Below are 25,060 nucleotides of genomic sequence, written 5' to 3'. Positions count from 1 at the left end.
ATCTTATCATTTCTATTAGCTTAGAAGTGGTGTGAACATGCAATCTGTTGTCTGACCTGGCACCCTTTTGAAAGTGAACAGTGGCATTGTTGTATAATCATTCTGGTGTAACCAACAAACTGAGCCTGTCCTGGGCCAGCCCACACTTAAGCCCCACCCCCAAATATCTGGCCACATCCCCCCATCGCACTCCCCAATCTTCAGCACCTCCACACCCCTTTTCGTTTCTTGTACAAACTGTCTCCCTCTCTACGCACAGTCCTATTTATCATTCAGACTTGATTTAAACATCACCTCCCCTGAAAAGCTTTCTCTAAACCCTCCCGGCCAAATTGATTACACAGTCCCATGTGCCAACACTGGGACATGAACTGGGCTTATTCCTGCCATGGGACCTGGCTCCCTGCAGTGTGTACGTAATATGCATCTGCCTTCCCTCCTATGAGCTCCTGTGAGAGTGTCTATGTCTTGTTCATCTTTATCTCTCCAGCATCTACGATGTGATTATAGGTCTGCACCCAGCAGGTTTTTCTCATGTCATTTCTCAATCACGTCTTACATTTAACAAAAATGTTTTTGCCTGAGCTAATTCAGTATAATTAATGAAAAACTTAAAAATGAGACAGAATGAGGTAAGTAGCAGTCAGGAGCCCCAATGCCAGTCCTGTATATCACAGACCACAGTCCAATTTAAGTAATTTCTTTTTAAAAGAAGAGCTCTGAGATTATAGAATCTGAGCTTATGGCAGAACCCCCATAGGAGATCATGAAAACAGGCATAGAGATAAACCAACATTATGCTAGTTCCATGAAATTCTTGAGGCTTCTTGTATAAAATAAAGTCTTTTTTCTTTTTTTTTTTTTTCTGAGACAAGGTTTCACTCTGTCACCCAAGCTGGAGTGCAGTGGCATGATTTCAGCTCATTGCAACCTCCACTTCCCAGGCTCAGGCAATCCTCCCACCTCAGCCTCCCAAGTAGCTGACACTACAAGTGTGTGCCACCACACCTGGTTAAGTTTTGCATTTTTTGTAGAGATGGTGTTTCACCATGTTGCCCAGGTTGGTCTCAAACTCCTGAGCTCAAGCGATCTGCCTGCCTCAGCCTCCCAAAGTGCTGAGATTACAGGTTTGAGACACCATGCCTGGCCATAAAATCAATGTTAAGATAAAACAAACTTGCTAAGTATATAAGATGGTCCTGGGGCAGGGGTAAGGGAAATGACTGGGATCTTCTTGCTGTGACAATAGGAACATGGAAATGAAAATCCCACTAACATACCTTCATACAGTACTTTATAGTTTGCAAAGCACTTCCCTATATATTATATCATCTGACCTTCAAGACAACCCTGTGAGACAGACTGAGGATCAGCCAACATTTCCTGAGCTTTGACAATGCCTCCAGGATCCCAGGACAATGCCCTTTTCACAGTCCAAAACACACTGTGCAGGCCTGACCTTATGCTGCTTTTCCATGAAGGCTTTCAGCATCCAAGATGGGAACCGGAGCTCCAAATGTTCCACCAGCAAACCTGTCATTTTATGGCTGGGCATAATCTAACGTGGCTTCCAGGAGTGAGGCCAAGCTAGGGACATGCTCGCAGTGCCAGGCCCAGGTTGCTGTCACAGCTGTGGCAGGCACATGGCGGGGGTGGGTGGGGGGGGGTGGAGGCGGGCTCCATTTCCTTCTTTCTTATCACAAACAGAGAGGCAGCCATCACGTCCTCTGCATGTGACAAGGGAGCTGTGTTTTAAAGGCAGCAGCAACATGTAAGCTCAAGCTGAGCCCCAGTCTAGGAGCCAAGCTGAAAAAACAATGCACCCACAGAGACACAGAGAACAGATCTGGGGTTCCTAAAATATATCCGACCCATAGATTTCAACATTAAAATTTCAGCATTAAAAGTCTATTTCTTATGGATAAAGCAGCTCTTCCAGCATCTTTTAAAATATGCAAACACACCTAAGAGGAGTAGAGTACTATGACATCAGTCTCTATCACTTTAATGTGAATTAGCCTATGAATTCACTGTCTTCCTTATCAGCAACTCTTTCTGGACAGGGACCACTGGGCTTCTTGCTGCAGTAAGAGACAACTGTCGACAGACAGAAAGGACTAGCTTAAAGCAAAGATGGAATTACCAAAGATAAACTCAATTCGTCTCACAATTTCACCCAGGGTCAGCTCTGAAAGAAATAATTGCAATGACCTAGTAAGAACTCAGCCCCAGTATGACTTACCATTTCATTCTTCTTATCACTGAAACTAATAAATAAATACGAGAACAACCAGATGTATTTGGTAAGTATTTAGTCCTAGAGAGTTGGCACAGCTCTAAAAAAGTCATGTAATGATTATGGCACAATCCCACCTGGTCTAACATGCATAGCCTCACTTCACTGGCCCCTTGTAACTTAATGCAGAGAGGTGATTCAGCTCATTCAGAATCTTACCCACTCCTCCCCCTGGCCTCTTTCTCACTGTTGTGTTTCTTTCTACCATAGTTGATCCATGTTCTATGTGCATGATGAGAATGTTTTATCAACAATGTTCCATAATACTACATTCATTTTATTTGATTAGGCTAGGAAGAAACTCATTTTTCTCTGTACATAAAAGATACCAAGCAAAGCAAAAAGACCTTAGAGCAGGCAGAACACCCACCAAACTGTAACCTGGACAGTTTTTTTTTTTATGACAAGTATTTCAGGTTTCTGCTAAATCCAGGTTTGTGCAAAAAGACAAGATTTAATAATGGAGACAATATATTGAAAAACTTTAACATTAAAACAATTCACCCACATGAATGCGAATGGTTGGCTGAAAGGAACGGAGAAAACTATTTCTCAAAGAAAGTATAACCCAATTTTGCAAAATGCCTATACCAAACATACAAACCATTAAGCCACATGCTTAAAAATCTTCATGAGGTTTGAGTAATAGTGAAGTAGCTTGATATGGACCAACCCCCCAAACAAACTATTAAAATACATGGAAAATATATTTTAAAACAACTAGTTGATGATGTGAGAGAACAACCAAAAACACGTACAAACAAGAGAGAATTTGACATGTGAAAGAGGGAAACTGCATTAGGTGAGACCCACATTTGTAGGGCTTTTCTCCAGATTATTCCCCAGGTTGTGCAGGGTTGGGTAAATAGAACTCAATATGGAACCACAGTTTTATTGGCTTGAAAACAGAATAGTCAAAATTCAAGACTACCAGATGACTAGATATTGAGAAAAGAAAGCCTGGAAAGATGGGGCCACAGAAAGAAGAACCTCCACATATGTAAACTCTTAAAGTCCTCACATCTTCCTAAATTGTGCATGTGCAAGGGAAACTCTAAGAGGTCCAGATAGGAGCAAGAGCTAGAACGCTGAAAGATAGGAACTGAGATTTCAGCCGTTTCCCACCCATAGGAGAAAGAGAAGTTTGAGTGTCATAAAATTAAAGGGCTTAAAACACCTTGGGATTTCTACCAAAACCTCACACTGGCTATGCCTTATGAGCAAATACTATGTCCAAGGACGATAACTGACTGACTATAGATGGGTTTAAAGATACTCAGGATTATCAAGTGTCAATTCCCCTCCCTTCTAACTGATCTATAGGTCCAACACTACTTCAATTCAAAATACGGCAGGATTTTGTCTGGAAATATATAAGTTGTTTCTAAAACTGACATCAAAATGCAAAATACCAAGAATAGCTAAAATAACCTTAAACATACAAAAAAGAACAAAGTTAGAGGGCTCATACTATGTAACCACAAGACTCACTATAAGGCAACAGTAATGAGAGACAGTGTAATACTGGCATAATGATGGACAAATAGATCAACAGAACAGAACAGATAATCCAGAAACAGACCCACATTATATGGTCAACTGATTTTCAACAAAGGTTCCAGGGTGATTCAAGTGGTCGGGGGAGACTTTCCAATAAATGGTGCTAGAACAACTGCATTAGTGTATTGAAAAAAAAAAAGTTTCAACTCCTCTGTGACATCACACACAAATATTAAGAAGGCACACAGACCTAAAGAGAAAACCTAAAACAATTTGCTTCTAAAAAAAAAAAACAAATAAAAAAAAACCAGGAGAATATCTTTGTGACCCTATGACAGAGAGATCTCTTAGGACATAAAACATACGAACTACAAAAGATGAGATGATTAATAAATTGAACTTCATAGAAATTTAAAACTTTTGCTCAAAGACACCGTTAAGAAAATGAAAAGGCAAGCCACAGACTGGGAATAAGTAATCACAATACATATTTCTCACAAAGGGCTCATATCCAGAAAATAAGAACTCCTCTAAATCGATAATAAAAAGACAATTCCAATTTTATAAAATAGGACAAAAGACTGGAACTGAAAATCATCAAAAAAACAAACAAATGGCCAATAAGCACATGAGAAAGTGCTCAATATCAGGGAAATGCAAATTTAACCCACAGGATGTAATTTCATACCCACTAGAATGTCTACGATGAAAAGCAACAGCCATAGAAAGTGTTAATGAGGATATGGAGTAACTGGAACTCTCATACATTGCTGGTGGGAGTGTAATAAAACCACTTTGGAAACCATTTGGAAATTTCTTCTGAAGTTACACATACACCTACTTTATTACCCAGCAATTTGACTCCCATATAATCACCCAAGAGAAATGAAAGTGTTATGTCCAGGAAAATTTATGTGTAAGAAGGTTAATAAAAGTATTATTCATAATAGACAACAATAGGAAAAATCCCAAAAGTCCACTAAGAAGAGAATGGGTAAACAAATGGGTGCTACATTTATATAATGGGATACTACTCAGAAATAAAATGAAAAAAATACTGATATACACAATGATATGAATCTTCTAGAAAGTATGCTGAGTGAAAGAAACCAGACATAAAAGAGAACATACTGTATAATTCCATGTATATGAACTTCTAGAGTAGGTAAAACTAACCTGTGGTGAAATAAAGCACTTTACGTATTGCCTTTGGTAGCCAGGGATTGAAAAAGGGTACAGGGAAATGTTCACAACAATGGAAATGTCCTGTATCTTGGATTGGGCTGCTGATTATGCAGTTGTATGCATTTGTCAAAATTCAAATTGTTCACTTCTGATCTATCATTTCACCCCCATATAAATTTTACCTCAATTTAAAAAATAAAAAAATTGGATGGGGGAGTAGGGAATATGGTAGCTAGAGATGAGGAACAGAATCCCTTACAGGTCACAAATGAGATAGAGATTAAAAAGAAGATAATTGGATCCCTAAATTTCTTTCATAGACAAACTAAAAGGTTGGCACAAAACCAAAGATGTAAAATAGAATTCCACAGTCATGAACCAAAAAGACGCAAAAACCATTCAGCTACAATGACAATGACACTGAATAAAAACAAAAACTCAGTGAGTGTGTTCAATGAAATGTGAGACTGCCAGATTTAGCAAATATATTTAATTTGGCAACCTGAACCAATAGACCACTGGGCAAGAAAATACTAGCCAGCCCAACTTAACAAAGTGATTTTTTTAAGCATCTCTTACAACATGCTCTTTTTTATAATTTCCATGATAAAAATTCCTACTGAGTATAAAGCAGGATTATGTATTACATATATTCTGGAAACTACCCAAAACTCATTCTTACCTTCAGTGAAACTCCCTGTAAGGGTTATTACCACAAATACTTTGCCTTCTGGCTCGAGATCCACCTAGAAAGAGAAAAAAAAATGTATATTTTAGTATTAAAATATTTTTTGTGGGCCTTAAACAATTAATCAAAGAGAGACCTAATGTGTAAATCACAGCTACAAATCAAATAAATCTAAGTCTTTCATTAAACAGTAGTGGGGCAGGGAAACAAGTGAAAGCTCAAAAAACTATAAAGATTGAAAAGCAAATCTAAAAGAAACCACATTTTTTCAGAGTTTCCTTCCTCTTGAATTGTACTCTCTCCCATTTTTGGCTTGTCATAATATAGAGAGGCACATCCATATACTTGGTAATTGTTTTTGAGACCTCCATATCTTATGCATATGGCTTATAAGAGCAGCATTTTACTAAACCACATGAAGAATATGAAATAGAGAAATAAGGTAATGAACACATGTGGCTTGGTCAACTGCAAATTTTATGGAATAAAATGTATAAAGAGTCTCTGCTACAATTTTCCACCAAAGTCTGGTCAATCTTAAGGAAGCACTGGGGAAGGAAGTTTAGGAGCCTTGCACTCACTACTTTTTTTTTTTTTTTTGAGAGAGGTAGTTTCACTTTGTTGCCCAGGCTGGAGTGCAACGGCATGATCTCAGCTCACTGCAGCCTCCACCTCCTGGGTTCAAGAAATTCTCCTGCCTCAGCCTCCTGAGTAGCTGGGATTACAGGTGTGTGCCATCACACCTCATCAGTTTTTGTATTTTTTAGCAGACATGGGGTTTCACCATGTTGGCCAGGCTGGTCTCGAACTCCTGACTTCAAATGATCCTCCTGCCTCAGCCTCCCAAAGTGCTGGGATTACAGGCGTGAGGCACTGTGTCGGGCTGCTACTCTTGACCAGTCACGGGAGTATCAACGTACCTTGAAGTTACCTATCAGCTGAAATATCAAGACATGCATTCTGCAAGCAATGCAGCTTGAAGTCTTTTCATGTGGTCTCATCCTCTGCATATAGTCCAGTTTCCTGAAGACCCCATGCAGCATGGTGCCCAGGATGAACAGCACCCTCTGGCTCTGTTCTGATCACCACTAGCTGAGGTGGATGGATTCCCCTCTTCCTACCAGATGCTAACTTCACTATCCATGAACACCTCTAGGCCTTGCATTGTGAGGCTCTTGTGGACTCAAATACATGAATTTACAATTGTCCTTAAATAAATCTTTCCAGATTCTGCCCATGGCTCCATTTTTATTTTATTTCTCTCTTTTTTTGGCTGTGGTTCCATTTTTGCCTTTCACCTTCCATCTGAAGAGAAGCCTGACTTATAGAGAAGCTTGAGTAGAGATACAAATGATCATTTCTGGTTGAATATTAAATTTAAATAAGCTGCAAATAAGTCACCTGGTACAGTGGAAAGTGCCCCCTACTAGACCAGGCCAAGAACTCTAGTCTGATTCTGTCACAGCTGGTTCTGGACCCTGAGCAAGGTCCTCTACCACACTGAGCCTCACTCTTCCAATCTGAAAAGTCCATGGCATCATTATTTAGCATTTCTTCTCTTTTCTTTTTTTTTTTTTGAGCCAGGGTCTTACTGTCTCCCAGGCTGGAGTGCAGTGGCACAATCATAGCTCACTGCAGCCTTAAACTCCTGGCCTCAAGCAATCTTCTGCCTCAGCCTCCCAGGTAGTTAGGACTATAGACATATGCCACCATGCCCAGCTTGCTTGCTTATCTAGGTACGTATGTATGTATGTATGTATGTATGCATGTATGTATGTAGAGACAAGATCTCACTATGCTGCCCAGTCTAAACTCTTAGGCTCAAGCAATCCTCCCACCTCAGTCTTCCAAAGTACTGGGATTACAGGTGTGAGCCACTGCAGTTGGTGTTGGCCTAGCATTTCTAACATAGCCTCCACATACGATCTCAAAGATGGTTTTTTTTGTTTTTTGTTTTTTTGTTTTTAAGACAGAGCCTCCCTCTGTCACCCAGGCTGGACTGCAATGATGCGATCATGACTCATTCTACCCTTGACTTCCCAGGCTCAAGTGATCTTCTTGCCTCAGCCTCTCAAGTAGCTGGGACCACAGGCACGTGCCATCATGCCTGGCTTAGAGAGGCATGTTGCTCAGGCTGGTCTCGATCTCCTGAGACCAGGCAACCCGCCCACCTCGGCCTCCCAGAGTGCTGGGATTACAGGCGAGAGCCACCATGCCCAGCCGATCTCAAAGATTCTCAACAGTACTACTTACTTTTTTTTTTTTAATTGTATCTACCCATGACAAAGCCCCCCAAAATGCACTAGACTTACGCTAGGTCACCACCACACCCTGATTATATACGTTTTCAAAATAAAAGATGCCTGCTTTGTTCAGATTCAGAAAGCTTAACCTGCATAACAACCTATTCTTACAACCCTCCCTTTCGCTGCATAAAACCTGTTACCAATGTGGTTACCACACTATAAATCACCTCCCTGTTCAAATCAGCTACTTGCATCATGACTACTGCTAACAATATCCTCTTAACTATCTTAATACCACTTGTGAACCATTACAGAACAGCTCTGAAAATAGAGCTCTCAAGAGAGATGACTAAACAGGATATCAGCCTCTAATTGTCTCCACTCTCTGCCTTGACTTGTTTCAAGTCAAAAATACATTATTTTTAAAAGCCACTCCCTCATCTTCAATATAAAGGCCTGCCAGAGAATATATACATACACATACATTTGACCTCACAACATAAACTACTGCTGGCACAGGCACAGTTGCTGCCTGGCCGCCTCTGCCATCCTGCAGCCCACAGCCAGTCCGTAAACTCCCTTCAACTCTTCCCTGAGGGCCCACAAAGGCCTTTCCATCTCAAGATGGGTCAGGAGCTACTCTGACAGACAGCAGGAGATTCCACCAGTTAGAAGCAGGAGTTCTCACAAGTAGAACAGGTTTCCTTCTGCATTTTTGACCCAAGCCACCCATTGTGGTGGAAAAGCCAGATTTAAACACGGTCTTCAAGTGTTGTCCACCTAGGGCAGATGTGGTAAGACACTGGACCTTAGAACAAGGCTTTACAAACTGCAGGTTGAAACTTTTTAGAGACACATGAAAGCAACTTAGTGGGTTGCACACAATAGGGAATTCTTTTTTTTTTTTGGGGGGGGGACAAAATCTCGCTCTGTCGCCCAGGCTGGTGTGCAGTGGCACCATCTCAGCTCACTGCGACCTCTGCCTCCTGGGTTCAAGTGATTATCCTGTCTCAGCCTCCCATGTGGCTGGAACTACAGGCACATGCCACCACACCTGGCTAATTTTTGTAATTTTAGTACAGATGTGGTTTCGTTGTGTTGGCCAGGCTGGTCTCAAACTTCTGACCTCAAGTGATCTGTCCATCTCAGCCTCCCAAAGTGCTGGGATTACAGGTGTGAGCCACCACACCCAGCCCACAACAGGGATTTTAAAGTAGAATAAAAACAGAACAGAAAATATGAACATGCTACAGGTAGTAAGGAAAAGTACTGCTTCATGCAACTTTTGTGTGTAGTTTTATATACATATAAAAGGGTACACTGGGTTTTAATGTAAAGATGTATTCCTTACCGTGTCACAGAGAAACAGTTTGCAAAATGTGGCTTTAGAGGTTATTCGTTCCTTCTATACACTGCTGATGGGCTGTTATCATTTATTCATGGCGGATGCTTAGATACCTCCCAGTGACAACCAGCTCATTACCTTAACAGCTGGCCTATTCCATTCCTGTACATCATAGACAGATCTTTCTCTATGAATACAAATGTAGCAAGACCAATAATTTCCACTGATTTACCTTAGTTTCGCCCTCTACAGCTCCAGTGGACACTGTCTCTAGCTAGTACATCCATCCCAGTTTCTGGGAATAACACTTGAGCTTTATTTGAGAACTACCCCTCCCTCATATGTAGTCCAAATGGCTCATCTGGGATTCTGCCCCTAGCTCTAGAGTGGACATGTGGCCAGGCCTAGCAGATCAGAGCACTGACTGAACTCTGCACAGCTGGCCTGGGGCAGGCACATTCCTTCTCTCTGGCTATCAGTGTAATTACAACTCCCTACCTGGTATCAGCATCTACTGGTTCAGGTTTGGGCACAAAAATCCAAGTAGGTCCAACTAGGAATCGTGGATCTACAAAGAAGGGACAAGATCTCGCTTCTGCTAAACTTCAATCTGGAAGGACACAAACTTGGGAGTATCTGGCACCTGTGTTGTCCCCCCACTGAGCTACAGAATGAAGCTAACAAAGAGGGGAGAGCTGAGGGACAGAAAGAGAACCACTCTTCATAACATCATTTAAACCCTTAGATCAAGCCTTTCTTGATTCTTTGGGATTTTTTTGTTATTTGAGCCTACAAATTCCTTTTGTCTTAGCCAGTTTGAGTTGGGGTTTCTATCACTTGCACTCAAAAAACATATCCGAATTGTCAGCCAAAGAGAATAGGTCAAATATTTGACAACAATTATCACATCCCTCTATGCCTTCTAACATCCATGCTATCTCCTGCAGTCTGCCTCCCTGCCTCCCACCAGCACTGAAACAGCTCTAGCAACTTTTATGACGTCCTACTGTCAGATACAAAGATATGTCTGTCTTCATCTCAGTTGATCTCTCTGTCTTCCTCTTCATGAATCTCTCATTCCTTACTTCCAGGACACCACCCTTTCCTGGCCCTCCTCTCACTCCTGAGCCCTGTATTTACCCAGCAATCCACACCAGAAGCCCAGCTCCTCAGCAGGTACATGCAATCGCTCTCAGATCCCAACATGCCCACTCTCGAAGTCTCTCCTGGATCCACCCCCACTCCACTCCTACTGCCGTGGTTCATCTGGCCTCCCTGAATGGGCTTCTAGCTGCCTTCTATCTCCAGACTACTGTCCTCCAGCTGCTGCCAGTGATATGTTTCAAAAATTAAAATCTGACCATGTGGCTTCCTAACTTAGAAACCGTCAGTGTTTCCTCTCCTGTCCATGGTGAGGTCCAAATTCTTTAGCATAGCACATAGCCCTAGACACTATACCCCGTCCTACCTTTCAGCCTAAGTTCTTCCCACCACTACAGCTGCATACACCAGCATCCTCATCTCTTAATTCTTGTACACTCTCCAGGGAGGTATGTTATTTATTCTGAGAGAGCAACCAAACGCATTAAGGGTCAAGCAGCACACTGAGGAATATAGTCAAAATTATGAAAATTACACATTACTTATCTGTAGCTTATTGCCTAGTGATTTGGGGTATGTGATCTTTCTGGCTGGAAACTCCTTTCTTCCTTTTCATACTTATCAGACTCCAATTTGTCCATCAATTCAAGACCCACCTGTACAGGGAGACCTTCCCAGACCTCTTTCAGACAGGTGGGCAACTCCACACCTGTTATGAAGACTACTGCTGGAACCCACATCATGTTGTAGTCATTATGCCCTGTCCCCAAAGGAGACCCTACCTTGCATATAAGGGGACAGAAAATGGTTTGTGGAACAAATGAGTAAACAAAATAGATCTGGGTACCTCAAACTCTCAGCAACTTCATGTAGGACATGATTTTCTCCTCCTTCACCATTCTGGTCAGTTTCCTCCTGACATGCCCCAATTTCTCCACATCCCCATTAAAGGGTGAAATCAGCCTGAGTGTGTGACCTGACCTTCACGAGCGAGAGCAAGATTATCACTAACGTTGATCTTCACAGCGACAGTGCCCTTTACCAATGCAGTGAGAATACACGGGCGCTCTGAGAAGCCCCAGTGGCCCAGGCTGAGCTTACAATGAACTAAAACCTCTGCATCTTTTCTAGGTGCTATAAGGCTTTGCTTCCCACATCCTGTGCTTGTGCAGTGGTTAGGCTCAAAACCTTCACAAAAACCTAAGTGCTTCGTTTTTTTCTGTAATATTTTGGCTTGTTTCAGGTCACAGGGTTCACTGGATGGCAAATCCAGTCAGTTCATTCGCTCCCCTTCTCAGTTTTATGGCTCCCCAAATCAGGGCCTCAGGCTACCTATGTCATTGGCTAATGCACTGACAAGAGTGTCTAATAGGACAGAGCTGAGGTCAGAGTCTAGGGCAGCCCCACATAGAAATGAACACACTTAGCATTCTTATTCTAACAGTCATTCAAGGAGCAATAAATACACTAACCCCCTCCCCTACAGACCACTGCTCTTGGTAAAAAGAACAACACCTGGGCCCTTGTTGAAACCCAGATAACAGTGGTCTTTTAAAAAAATGTGATTCTTATACACAAATAGACAAATGAACAAAAGTATAAAACCTCAGTGTCAACAAATGGTGTTAGAACTGGACATCCATACCCAAAATAATGAATTTCAACCCATACGTTGTAACTTATACCTAAATGTACTCAAAATAGCTCAGAGAACAAAACATAAACACAGTTTCAGCCGTTAGGGTCCGTTAGGGTTCTTCAGCCGTTAGGGTCCGTTAGGGTTCTCTATGTTGTTTCTACTACTCTGTTCTACTCTTCTACAGGATAGAGTCCCCGAAGCTCTATCCTGTGCCTGGTTCACAGCAGCCACTCGGGAAAGCATTTCTTGGCTGAATGATTCCCAACATGCACCCTCAGAGCCATCTAACCCTTGAGTTCTCATGCCAAGTAACCCCTTCCTCAAAGAGCCATCACTGTTTAACTCACATGAATCAGCGCTGCCTCAAATACTACACCTCCCTGTCTGAACTTATCCCTTATCTCCCACATTGTGGCTGAGTAATAGCAAAGACAGAGAAGACCTGGATCCTGGTGCTCTGTCCTGACCAGTTTGTGACATCAGGAAGGCCATTCAAACTCTTTTGCCAAAGAACCACAGAGAGGGATTAAATATAAGATTCCCAGGCCCCACAGGTGATCTACTGATTTTAAATTTTCTGGGGCAAGGGAATGGGGTCTAGGCATCTGCTATTTTTAAAAGTTCTGTGGGTGACTGTGCCAGACCACAGACCAACATCTGGGAAGCCTGACCTAGATTCTCTCTGAGGGGCCAACTCCTGCTTTAAAGGGCTCCAATCCCATGTTTTCTCCTAAAGCTTCCAGTGGTCATCACTGAATCACTAGAACCACTGTTGTTCTGCATTCCCAGGCTTAAAATCCCGGAGCCACTCCAACTTGAGGCACCGTGACCATCTGTTTTTCCTTTTGTTCCCTCCATCACTCTAGGATCCCTGTCACTGCAGGCCTCCTCCCCTCATCCTTTCTCCTGCAGTCATAGGACACCCCACCAGAAACAAACAGCCTTTTTTAAAGTGCTGTTCTCATCAACTTCCCCCTCCAAAGCCTCCGCTGGCTTCCCAGAGTCTTCAGAATAAAACACCCTGCTCCACGTGGCTTTCAGGACCACTTGGGATCCCCTTTCGCTGCCTTCCCACTAATCTATCCAAACTTTGTTTTCAAAATTCCCTTCCTTCCATTGTCACTTTAGAAAGTTAAAATATAAAAAGAATTAAAAAATCCCTCTTTAAAACCTGCTCTCCTAGTCAGGCCTGCCTCCTGGCTCTATCACTCAGCCACGCATTTGCTCATGCCATGTTCTCTGCCTGGAAAGCCTGTCTCTCTTCACTGTATCTATCCATTCATTCATTTGAACCTTTACTGAATGACTCCCAGGGTCGAGACAACTGCCAGGTACTCAAGACTCCCCAGAGGAGCTCTCAGGGCTGCAGGTTGGATGGGTCACCAAGCATAGAAGATGACATAGCTTCAGGAGCAGAAGGAAGAAACTGGTGCCAGGATTTGATATTCACATTGATCCCTCCAGTCTCAAAATTCACATCTCAACTATTATTATCTTAACACTTATCCATACCTTGAACAATTACTTACATTTTTATACATGTATCTCATCACTTGCAGTAAGTCTGTAACCTCCATTCCAGCAGGATCTGATACTATGTTCCCAAGGAGCCTAGCAGAGTTCCTTGAACCAAGTAAACACTCAATACATATCTGTTGAGTTGACCTAAGAACTAAATAAGGTCATCTGACCACCTCAATTTCCTCGCCTATAAAAATAGGAATGGTAATATTTACTACAGAATAGTCTTACATGATAGCACTTTGTAAAAAACAAAAGCACTCCAAGATGGCTCCAAGGAATACTGGTGACATAAGGATGACAAGTGCTCACTGCTTAGAAATTATACTCTGTTAGCTTGATGTACCCACCGGATCCCCAGCACAGCCACTCCTACACCCTCAGCCAAAGTTTGCTTTTCCTTGGCATCACTTTGCAGGAGTTGGGCAAGTACTTATGTCACTGGCTAAGTCTCCTTGTCCATGAAACAAGAGTTGTCTAAAAATATTCTAGCTCTAATGTTCCATGATTCTAAACAGGCTTGGATAAAAGCCTGCACAAAGGACTCAAGAGAAACATTCATTTAATTAACTGGTAATAATTTACAACCATTTCCCTTCACAAAAGCCATTAGAATTGATCACAGACAGGAAACTTCTAGCTACATGACATTCATTTCAGCCTGGAATAAGCAGAGGGATCTAGCATATTAAAAGAAAAAAAACAATTTTGGGGGCAAAGGTAGAAGGTTCATCTAGACTCTATGGGCTTTGAGCAAACCTCTATAATAAAGAAGTTGACAAAATTCAATTCTTGGCTGGATGGCTCTTTTCTATGGCTTTCCTAAGTCTTACTCTAGGGATAAATAATGAACCTAAAAACATGATAAAGCATTTCATGATTCTCTTCCACCTGAAATTATCAAGCTTAAAAATGAGCATTCAAATTCCTAAAGAAAAAAAATTCTAACTGGATTGTACCAATAACCTAACAGGAAAAATAAGGCTGTATTGGTTTTTCTTGTTTTTTGTTTGTTTGTTTGTTTGTGTTTTGAGACAGAGTCTGGCTCTGTCACCCAGGCTGGAGTGCAGTGGCACAATCACAGCTCCCTGAAACCTCCGTCTCCTGGGCTCAAGTCAACCTCCCAACTCATCTCCAGTGTAGCTGGAATTATGGGTGCACACCACCACGCCCAGCTAATTTTTGTATTTTTTAGAGATGGGTCTCATTATGTTGCCCAGGCTGGTCTCGAACTCCTGAGCTCAAGTGATCCACCTGCCCTGGCCTCCCAAAGTGCTAAAATTACTGGTGTGAGCCACTGTGCCTGGCTTAGGCTGTGTTTCTAATAATAAAAACAACAGCTATGTCTTTAGTTTGGTCAACTGCTAAGTGCTTGACATATATTATCTCTCACCTTCACCACTTGCAGTGTTAAGTATTATAACCACCATTGCACAGATGGAAAAATGGAGGCTCAAGAAGGTTACTGAATTGGGTGAGGTCACACAAACAGTGAACACCAACATTCAGACGCTAAGAAGATGCCACACTGGTGCCACACCAGCCTCCCCTGAGGCTGCTCTGACTGCATCTGCCTGAGGTCCGTCTGTTGCTTTCTCTCAGCCTGAAGCATGCCTGCCCTGGCTTCTGGCACATGAGGTCATCACATCACTCATTCCCCTGGGAACCTGGGCAAGACGTGTGCTATCAGCACCTGAGGGTGCTCCCGCCTCACCGCCTCACTGCCAAGGCCACTGGGAGTGGCACCAGCCTGATGTGCCGCTGGATGGTTCTCAATGAGGGCCCGAGGCAGGAGCTGCTAAGCAAGTCTGCGCTGGGGCAGGGAAAATGCAGCAGGCAGTTTAGGTGCCATTAGTCAGCTGCCCGGAGAGTCCGAGTCAGCGTCACATGCTGTAGACACACAATGTGTCCCCCCGACGTGGGAAGGGGTTTAAAGGAAAAGAAGTTGCATGAGGCAAATACTACATCCCTGCTAATTTTCTACTTTCATCTCTATAACAGTCAGACTAGGTGTTATATGTCAAAGCATACTAAGAGAAATCACAGATTAAAAACTTCCAGAAAACAATGATGGCAAAAACTGAACAGAAAAGTAGGGCTTGTCAAATCTGACTGGTTTCAAATGAAAGAAAACAGTGTCATTACTTTACTGATTAAAGCTTTGGTCCACCCTTTACCTGTTCAATCTGGATCCTACCTGAGGTCAGAGAGCAGGTTGGAAAAGAGGCCCAGGCCATGACCACAACTCCGACATTGCCTACCTGCCACTAGGGGAGGTCACCGGGCTTCAGCTTCTCAAAAACAGAGTAGACTAAGCCTATCAATCCTTTTCTATCTAATATTCTAAAGTTCCAAGTCCTAAACAGTTTCTGAACTTTACAGAGCAAGTAGACATCTGAAGACTACTAAAGAAACTCTCTAAAATATATCCTTAAGGCTCACAATAATTCTTCCGCCTCCCAGCTAAACATACTCACATGGTTGCTACAAATTTAAACTTAGAATTACTTCAACTCAGATCCCATGACCCCCAGGTTCTGGCATAGGAAGGTGTTATCTTCTGGCAAAAGTAAAACTCTTTTACATTAAAATTAATTTTTCAAAGTTTTTCTGCCCATAGCAAAAATCACAAGTAGTCAAGTTGGATACCTCTGAGGACAAAACTATTTTTTTTTTCTAACAAGGAGATGGCTAAAGGTAGAAATGGTCTACTGCGTGCTATGGTGTTGTGTGTGTGTCTCAATCTTTGATTCCAATATCTGAAGAATCGAAAATGTAAATTAAATGAAGGATGCCTTAGGCTCTTCAAAATACTCCACTGCAATTCCTCCCACTTAAATTCCCAGGTAATGTAATTATGTGCTGGAAGGCCTACCTGATACCTCCTCTGTGAATGAGGACAGAGGCTCTGAAGAGACCAAGCCCAGCCCATCAGGTCCAAAGCTTCTGGTGCTCCTAATAGACCAAAAGGAGTGGGGTGAGTTCTCCTGAAGAAGTCAAATGTCCTCTCTGGAAATCAGGAGAGGACTCTTGGTATAGGACCACAGGCAAGACTGTGCTCTCCAGAACTAAGAAGGGGTTGGTTGTGGTGGCTCACACCTGAAATCCCAACACTTTGGGAGGCCAAGGCAGGAGGATCACTTGAGTCCAGGAGTTCAAGATCAGTCTGGGTAACACAGGGAGATTTCATCTCTATAAAAAATAAAAAAGAGCCAGGTGTGGTGGCATGCACCTGTAGTCCCAGCTACTTGGGAGGCTGAGGTGGGGGGATCACTTGAGGCTGGGAGGTCAAGGCTACAATGAACCACGACTGCACCACTGCACTCCAGCCCAGGTGACAAAGTGAAACCCCATCATAAAACAAAACAAAACAAAAAAGAACTAAGAAGGTACTTTTCTTCTTCTCTGATAAGGCATCCCTAGGGACCTTATTGTAAAGGAGACCCTGGAGTAAGAAAGAGGAACCACAGAAGAGTAATTGTGCATCCCCTCCATACCGTGTGTCCCCCACATAAAAGAACACTTCAAAAAGGCACTTTCCACATGAGCTCACCCCTCCTCATTTCTGCTAAGTAGACCCTTCCAGAAAGGGAACACACACTGTCTTTACTAGGAAGAGGTACTAAACAGAAGTGACAGGTGTGACCCTGGCTGGAGATGGGGAATATACTCCCTGCAGCCTCACAGCCCCCTTTTTTCTTTCACACCTCTCTGGGTTGCCTAGAGACAGTGGTCATCGGCCCCACAAGGGAGCCTCCTTCTTTGCAGGGGAACCCCCACAATAAAGGAAAAATGTCTTAACAAACTGAAGATACCAGGTTAAAAACAAGACATAAACTAACCCAGAAGAATTCTACATTGTTGATTCTCATCATCCATTGTAATGGAGGAAGAAGGCAAAAGCTCCAGCAAAACCAAAACAAGAACTCAAAACTACATATTCAGCATACATAAGCATTTCAAGATGTTTCAGAGACTTGTTTGCTTAATTATTCATTGCTCAGTCTCCAGGCCAACTTTGGAAGACTCTGAATCTGAGGGGGCATTAGAAAATAGATCGAGCCTATGTCTCTATCCCAACAGTTACTCTATGATAACATCTTTACTCCTCTTGGTCTTCTGCAGGGAAGGAGATAAAAGTTCCACAAAAGAGGGAACGTTTGTACAATGCCTAGAAATTCAGGTGATGATTTTCCTGGTGGACCTGGGGAAGGGGGAGGCATCTACACAGAGAGGGGGAATGTGCAAATGCACATCCGTAATAGGGGTTACAGATGCTCAAATGTAAGCTATGTAAATGAGACAAGTCAGAAATAGGGCTACAGAGGAAAGTGTATCCAATCAATAATACACTCATGACATGCTGGCAGGCTGGTCCTTATCCCAGGGCAATGGGAAGCCACTGAGGGGTTTCAATCAGCAAAATTACAAGGTCATACCTACATGTCAGATCCCGATACATGACTGTTGGGATTATAAGGGGAGAGAAACTGGTGGTGGGAATTCATGTTCAAAGGCTATTCCAATGATCTGAGTGAAAGACAGTGGTGACCTGAGCTAAGTCAGCAGCAGAAGCGATAGAGAGGACGGGGCAGATAGGAGAAAGACATAGGAGGGAGCAGCAGCTGGACTTTTTGTAACTGACACAGGTAGGGTGGAGGTGAAAGAGGAGTCAGAATCACGAGGCAATGATGATCCTTGGTGCTATTAACTGAGACAGGGACTCCAAGGGGGAAGCAGAACTGGAGGAAAGACAAAGAGTTCAATATATGACCTTTACCTATGACATCTGAGCATCTACTGGGCTGTCCTTAACAGCTTCTGAAAATTCAGATGTGCGGGCCGGGCGCAGTGGCTCACGCCTGTAATCCCAGCACTTTGGGAGGCCGAGGCAGGTGGATCACAAGGTCAGGAGATCGAGACTATCCTGGCTAACATGGTGAAACCCTGTCTCTTCTAAAAATATAAAAAATTAGCCAGGTGTGGTGGGGGGGCGCCTGTAGTTCCAGTTACTTGGGAGGCTGAGGCAGGAGAATGGCGTGAACCTGGGAGGCAGAGCTTGCAGTGAGCCGAGATAGTGCCACTGCACTCCAGCCTGGGAAACAGAGCAAGACTCTGCCTCAAAAAAAAAAAAAAAAATTCAGATGGAGAGGGAGGAACACCACAAATTACAACCCAATGTGGTCTCAATTGAACAGGTCAGTGGCAACATCAAAAGCACTATTCAGTGCTGGGTGTGGTGGCTCACATCTGTAATCTCAGTATTTTGGGAGGCCAAGATAGGAAGATCACTTGAGGCCAGAGCTCCAGAACAGCCTAAGCAACATAATAAGACTCCATCTCTACAAAAAAATTTTAAAATTCGCCGGATGTGGTGGTACATGCTTGTAATCCCAGCTACTTAGGAGGCTAAACCAGGAGGATCACCTGAGCCCTGGAGTTGGAGGCTGCAGTGATCACACCACTTCATTCCAGCCTAAGTGAGAGAGAGAGATGCTGTCTCAAAAAAAAAAAAAAAAAAAAAGCCCTATACAGATTAAGAGGAGGAGCAATCACTGGGCTAGAGCAAAGCTTTACCTGGGAAGTGGGACCCTGAATTGAGGCCTGAAGGCAAGTTTCAATTAGTGGGAAGTGAGACCATTCTGAGTCAGGAGCGCCTTGTGAGAAGAGATAGAACCAATATCAGAACACAAACTTGATCAGTGTCATTGGAGGAATGTCCATACAGGAGTAAGAGAGAAGGCTGGAGGCAAAACGTAGAAAAAGCTACACTCAGAGAACTGTAACCTTAGGTTGTGGGCCAAGGGGAGCCACTAGAGGTTTTTGATTATGTAAAATGATAGAGATTAACATGTAAAAGGAACATTTTGTCTACCAGATCAATGAACAGAGAGACAGCTATGGTCTAGAAGTATGAACCATTTGCTAAGGGTAAAATCAGTGAAAATTAATAATCATGGGAAGAGAGCAAACAAAAGCAGTGGAAAGCCCAAAGGAGTATGGAGTTTGGGGCCTGGGTATCCCAGATTGGGGTCAGCAAACAGCAGCCCAAAGGCCGATGTCAGCTGCTGCCTATTTTTGTAAGTACAGTTTTACTGAAACACAGTCACAACCCTTTAGTTACATATTATCTACAAGATGAGTAGTTGTGACTGAGACCTCATGGCCCACGAAGACAAAAATATTACTCTCTGGCTCTTTACAGAAAGATCTGCCAATCTCTGTTGCCACTAATCAGCCAGGGAACTCAGGGAAAGAACATGTTTTAAAGGGAAGGAAATGAGTTTAAATTTGGACACAAAAGTACTCAAATAGAAAAATATCTGGCAAGAAGTTGGAAACAAAGACAAATCATGTAGTTAAACATAGGGCTGGGGTTATGATTCTCAAAAGGTAAACACTAAGTCTAAGAGCTGTAAAACTTTTCAAGAAAGAGCACAGGAAAAGAAGAAAAGAAAAAACAAATTCACTTAAGGAGTGAAAGAAAGAACCAGAGAAAATACCATCTGAGAGGTGGGAGGAGTCCCCAAGTTTAACGTCATGGGACATGGAAACAAGCAGCTTCAAAAGAGAGGAGAAGTCAAATGTGCAGATATGGAAGATGATGTCTTTAAAGGGGAGATGACAGCAGATGACCTGGGAGATAACAGGTAGACTTCTTCCATGATACCCACCCCATCATTTGCAGTTCTGTTAGAAAGGTCATCCTTATATTAAGCTAAAGCCAATCCATATCCCCATAACTTCCACCTGCAAATTTCATTCCACCTCTAAAATCTACCCTGCCAAGATGGGGAAAGAGAGAGATGTGGAAAACAGCACAGAAGCTGCAAGGAATACGTGGTTTGATTAAATTGTATCTCATTTAAGTGAATTAGAAGGTAAAGCTAGAAATTAGAAGATAAAGCTAGAAATGCAATGGACGAAAGGTTTGGATGCCAAGTTAAGAACAGAAATTTCATTTCAAATAATTAGGCTAGCAACAGTCCTAAAACAACAGGCTGGAGGACAAACTACAGGGGTGTAGACTGGGCTGGAAGCACTGGGCAGAATTAAGAGACTATCTCAGTGGTACAAGTGTGTGGTGGAGGAGGCAGGAGAGAAATATCACAAAAGAAGCTCAGCAGGACTTGGTGGGTAAGGATTAGGGATGATAAAAAGCCCAAAGGCGGCTCTAGTATCTGGAATACTGTAAGACTAAAACTGCAAGAAGTAAGGCAATCTACAGGGTCAGTTGGTTTGAGATGACTCTGGTTTTTAAAAATATTGATTTGTAGGGAGATCAGAAATGTTTGACAAAAAGATAAATGGGACCTGAAACTTAAAATAAAGGGCTGGGCTGCAGGTAGAGTCATCCACACAGGAATAACTGAACCACAAGACAGCTGACTGACCCCCAAGGAGCAATTGTACAGTTCAAAGAGCAAAGAATCAAGGATCAAAGTCATGTTTACAGAATGAGAGAAAGCAGAACTGGCAAAAGAGAAAGAAGAGTGCTGGGAAAGGCACCCTGGCTACCCTGAGCAGACCTCCTTCTGAGTAAGGAAAAGTAAAGCAGCATTATCTCCATTATATTGTAGTCATCTGGGACTGAATTAGGTTTGGATTACTAAAATCCCATTAAAGGCCTTGAGTACCATGCCCACCACACTGTGAATAAAATCTTAATGTATTTATGAGGTTTTTTTTTTTTTTTGAGATGGAATTTCGCTCTTGTTCCTCAGGCTGGAGTGCAGTGGTGTGATCTCGGCTCACTGCAACCTCTGCCTCCCAGGTTCAAGTAAGTGATTCTCCTGCCTCAGCCTCCAAAGTAGCTGAGTTTTTAATAAACCTGGCTAATTAAAATTTGCCACATAAGGCTTCAAAATGTTCACCTGTCTCATTCTCTCACTTCTTATAAAATCAACTTTTGCCCATGGTATGGTTTGGCTCTGTGTTCCCACCTAAATCTCATCTCGAATTGTAATCCCTTCGTGTTGGGAAAGGGCCTGCTGGGAGGTGATTGAATCATGGAGGCAGACTTCCCCTTTGCTGTTCTCATGATAGTCAGTGAGTTCTCAAGAGATCTGGTTGTTTGAAAGTATGTGGCACTTCCCCCTTCACTCTCTGTCTGTCCTGCTCTGCCATAAGATGTGCTTGCTTCTCCCTCACCTCCTAGCATGCTGTTGTACAGGCCGCAGAACTATGAGTCAATTAAATCTATTTTCTTCATAAATTACCCAGTCTCAGGTAGTTCTGTATAACAGTGTGAGAACAGACTAACACAGAAAATTTTTACCAACAGTTGGGTATTGCTATAAAGATACCTGAAAAGTATGATAGCAACTTTGGAACTGGGTAACAGGTAGAGGTTGGAATAGTGTGGAGGGCTCAGAAGAAGACAGGGAGATATGGGAAAGCTTGTAACTTCCTAGTATTTGTTCAATGGTTGAAACCAAAATGCTGATAGTGATATGGGCAATGAAGTCCAAGCTGAGGTGATCTCAGATGGAGACTGAGTAACTTATTGGGAACTGGAGTAAAGGTCACTCTTCCTATGCTTTAGCAAAGAGACTGGTGGCATTTGGCCCTGCCCTAGAGATCTGTGGAACTCTGAACTTGAGAGAGATAATTTTGGGTAACTGGCAGAAGAAATTTCTACCCAGCAAAGAGTTCAAGATGTGGCCTGGCTGTTTCTAAAAGTATATGCTCATATGAGTGAAGAAAGAAATGGTGTGAAATTGGAACTTACATTTAAAAGGGAAGCACAGCACAAAAATTTGGAAAATATGCAGTCCAACCATGCAGTAGAAAAGAAAAACCCATTTTCTGGGAAGAAATTAAAGCCAGCTGCAGGAATTTGCACCAGCAACAAGGAGCCAAATGTTTATAGCCAAGATAATGGGGAAAATGTCTCCAGGGCGTTTCAGAGATCTGCACAGTAGCCCTTCTCATCACAGACTGGGAGGCCTAGAAGAGGAAAATGGTTTCGGGGGCCAAGCCTAAGGCCCTCACTGCTCTGTACAGCCTTGGGACCTGGCAACCTGTGTCCCAGCCAGTCCAGCTCCAACCATGGCTAAAAGGGGCCAATGTACAGTTTGGGCTGTGGCTTCAGAGGGTGCAAGTCCCAAGCCTTGGCAACTTCTATATGGTGTTGGGCCTGTGGGTGTACAGAAGGCAAGAGCTGAGGTTTGGGAGCCTCCACCTAGATTTCAGAAGAGGTATGGAAATGTCTGGATGTCGAGGCAGAAGTCTGCTGCAGGGATGGAGCCCTCATGGTGAACCTCTACGAGGGCACTGCAAAGGGGGAAATGTGGGGTTGAAACCCCCACAGAGTCCCCACTGGGCACTGCCTAGAGGAGCTGTGGGAAGACAGACACTGTCCTCCAGACCCCAGAATGGTAGATCCACCGACAGCTTGCATCTTGCACCTGGAAAAGCCACAGGCACTCAATGCTAGCCCATGAAAGCAGCCGCAGGGGCTGTACCTTGTACAGGCACAGAGTGGAGCTGCCCAAGACCTTGGGAGCCTATCCCTTGCATCAGCGTGCCCTGGATGTGAGACATGGAGTCAAAGGAGATTACTTTGGAGCTTTAAGATTTAATGACTGCCCTGCTGGATTTTGGACTTGCATGGGGCCTGTAGCCCCATTGTTTTGGCCAATTTCTCCCTTTTGCAATGGGAGCATTTACCCAATGCCTGTGCCCCCATTGCATCTTAGAAGTAACTAACTTGTTTTTGATTTTACAGGCTCATAGGTGGAAGGGACTTGCCTTTGTCTCAGATGAGACTGGACTGTGGACTCATTAATGCTGGAATGAGTTCATACTTTGGGGGACAGGCCAAGCATGGTGGCTTATGCCTGTAATCCCAGCACTTTGGGAGGCCAAGGCAGGCAGATCACTTGAAGTCAGCAGTTTCAGACCAGCCTGGCCAACATGGCAAAATTCCACCTCTACTAAAAATACAAAAAAATTAGCTGGGCGTGGTGGTGCATGCATGCCTGTAGTCCCAATTACTCAGGAGGCTGAGGCAGAAGAATTGCTTGAACCTGGGAGGGGGAGGTTTCAGTGAGCCAAGATCACACCACTGCACTCCAGCCTGGGTGACAGACTGATGCTCTGTCTCAAAAACAAAAACAAAGACTTTGGGGACTGTTGGGAAGGGCATAATTGGTTGAGAAGGACCTGAGATTTGGCAGGGGGCAGGGGCAGAATGATAGGGTCTGGTTCTGTGTTCCCCCTCATCTTAAATTGCAATCTCCACCTGTCAGGGGAGGGGCCTGCTGGGAGGTGACTGAATCATGGAAGCAGACTTCCCCGTTGCTGTTCTCATGACCGTGAGTTCTCAGGACATCGGGTTGGTTGAAAGTGTGTGGCACTTTCCCCTTCACTCTCCCTCTCTCTTTCTCCCCTGCTCCGCCATGCTGCTTGCTTCCCCTTTGCCTTCCGCCATGATGTTACATTTCCTGAGGCCTCCCAGTCATGCTTCTGTACAGCCTGTGGAATGTGAGTCCATTAAACCCCTTTCTTCATAAATTACCCAGTCTCAAGTAGTTCTCTACAGCAGTGTGAGAACAGACTAATACAGCTAGTTCTTGGGAACCAGATTCACAGCCATAGCTACAACCCAACTAGTTCTTCAGCCTGGTGACAGCCTGAGAGCATTTTCTGAACATCAGGTAAAATCAAAGACCAGACTGGTTTCAGATGCAACTGAAGGACTCTCTCAGCAGGTGCAACTGGCAGGACTGTCTCTCAGACACAACTGGCAGGACTCTCTCAGCAGGACTGTTAAACCAAATGGTGAGTTGAGGCCCATGAGATAATTTTTTTTAAGGCAGTGAAATTGTTCTCTATGATACTATAATGGTAGACAGAGAACACTAAGCATTTGTTACAACCCATAGAACTTTATAGCACGTAGAACTTGAATATATGCAATTAAAAAAAGTTAGGGTATCAAGAGATCCTGGGGTAGAATATGAAATGCAGACTATGACATGAGAATCGACTGTATCAAAATGCATGAAATAACCTCAATGAAAGAAGTGAGGGAAAAGGTGCTGGCTTAAGCACCTTTAGAAATGAGTATGGACTCTAGATCTAAGGGCAAAATGAATTTCACATAATGAATTTCACATAACCACTGAACTCTAGCCAATAAAGTTCTTTTTCATAAGGGGTACAAGTTAACAATTCTGAAACCACTATGCATGTAAGTAAATGGATGGTGGGTGGTAGGAACCAGTTTTCCACTGTTGGAGCAGGAGTTTGCAGACAAGGGGGGAAAGGCCAGAATTATCCCTGTAACACTGTATTGGAGTTGAAAACATTAGCATGAACTCATGTTCAACTTAATATAGATACAGATGGATACATATAGCAATATTTATAGATATGTGTAAATACAAGGGTGAGTACGCACCTATTTCTCTGTTCTGTCAGCGGAGCAGACCTAAAAGCAATGACACCTCAGTGGCTACAAGGACACGCAGTGCCCAGAACTTGGTTTCTAAAACCATTCTCCAACAAAAGGAACCCAGGGTCCCTGGAGAAA

The 25,060-nt window shown here is 43.2% G+C and overlaps 1 protein-coding gene across 1 annotated transcript in view; it reads right to left on the bottom strand.

Annotated features, from left to right (window-relative positions):
• Window positions 1-25,060, bottom strand: part of PRKCH (protein kinase C, eta) — a 370,394-nt gene that overhangs the window by 158,002 nt on the left and 187,332 nt on the right. The window contains exon 3 of the mRNA XM_011961950.1: window positions 5,664-5,727. Within this exon, the coding sequence (XP_011817340.1) occupies window positions 5,664-5,727 (64 nt within the window). The remainder of the gene's footprint in view (window positions 1-5,663; window positions 5,728-25,060) is intronic.

The sequence above is a fragment of the Colobus angolensis genome, unplaced genomic scaffold (genome assembly GCF_000951035.1).
Source record: "Colobus angolensis palliatus isolate OR3802 unplaced genomic scaffold, Cang.pa_1.0 Scaffold57, whole genome shotgun sequence".
Classification (NCBI taxonomy): Eukaryota; Metazoa; Chordata; class Mammalia; order Primates; family Cercopithecidae; genus Colobus; species Colobus angolensis.
This window is presented reverse-complemented; position numbering and strand designations above follow the sequence as displayed.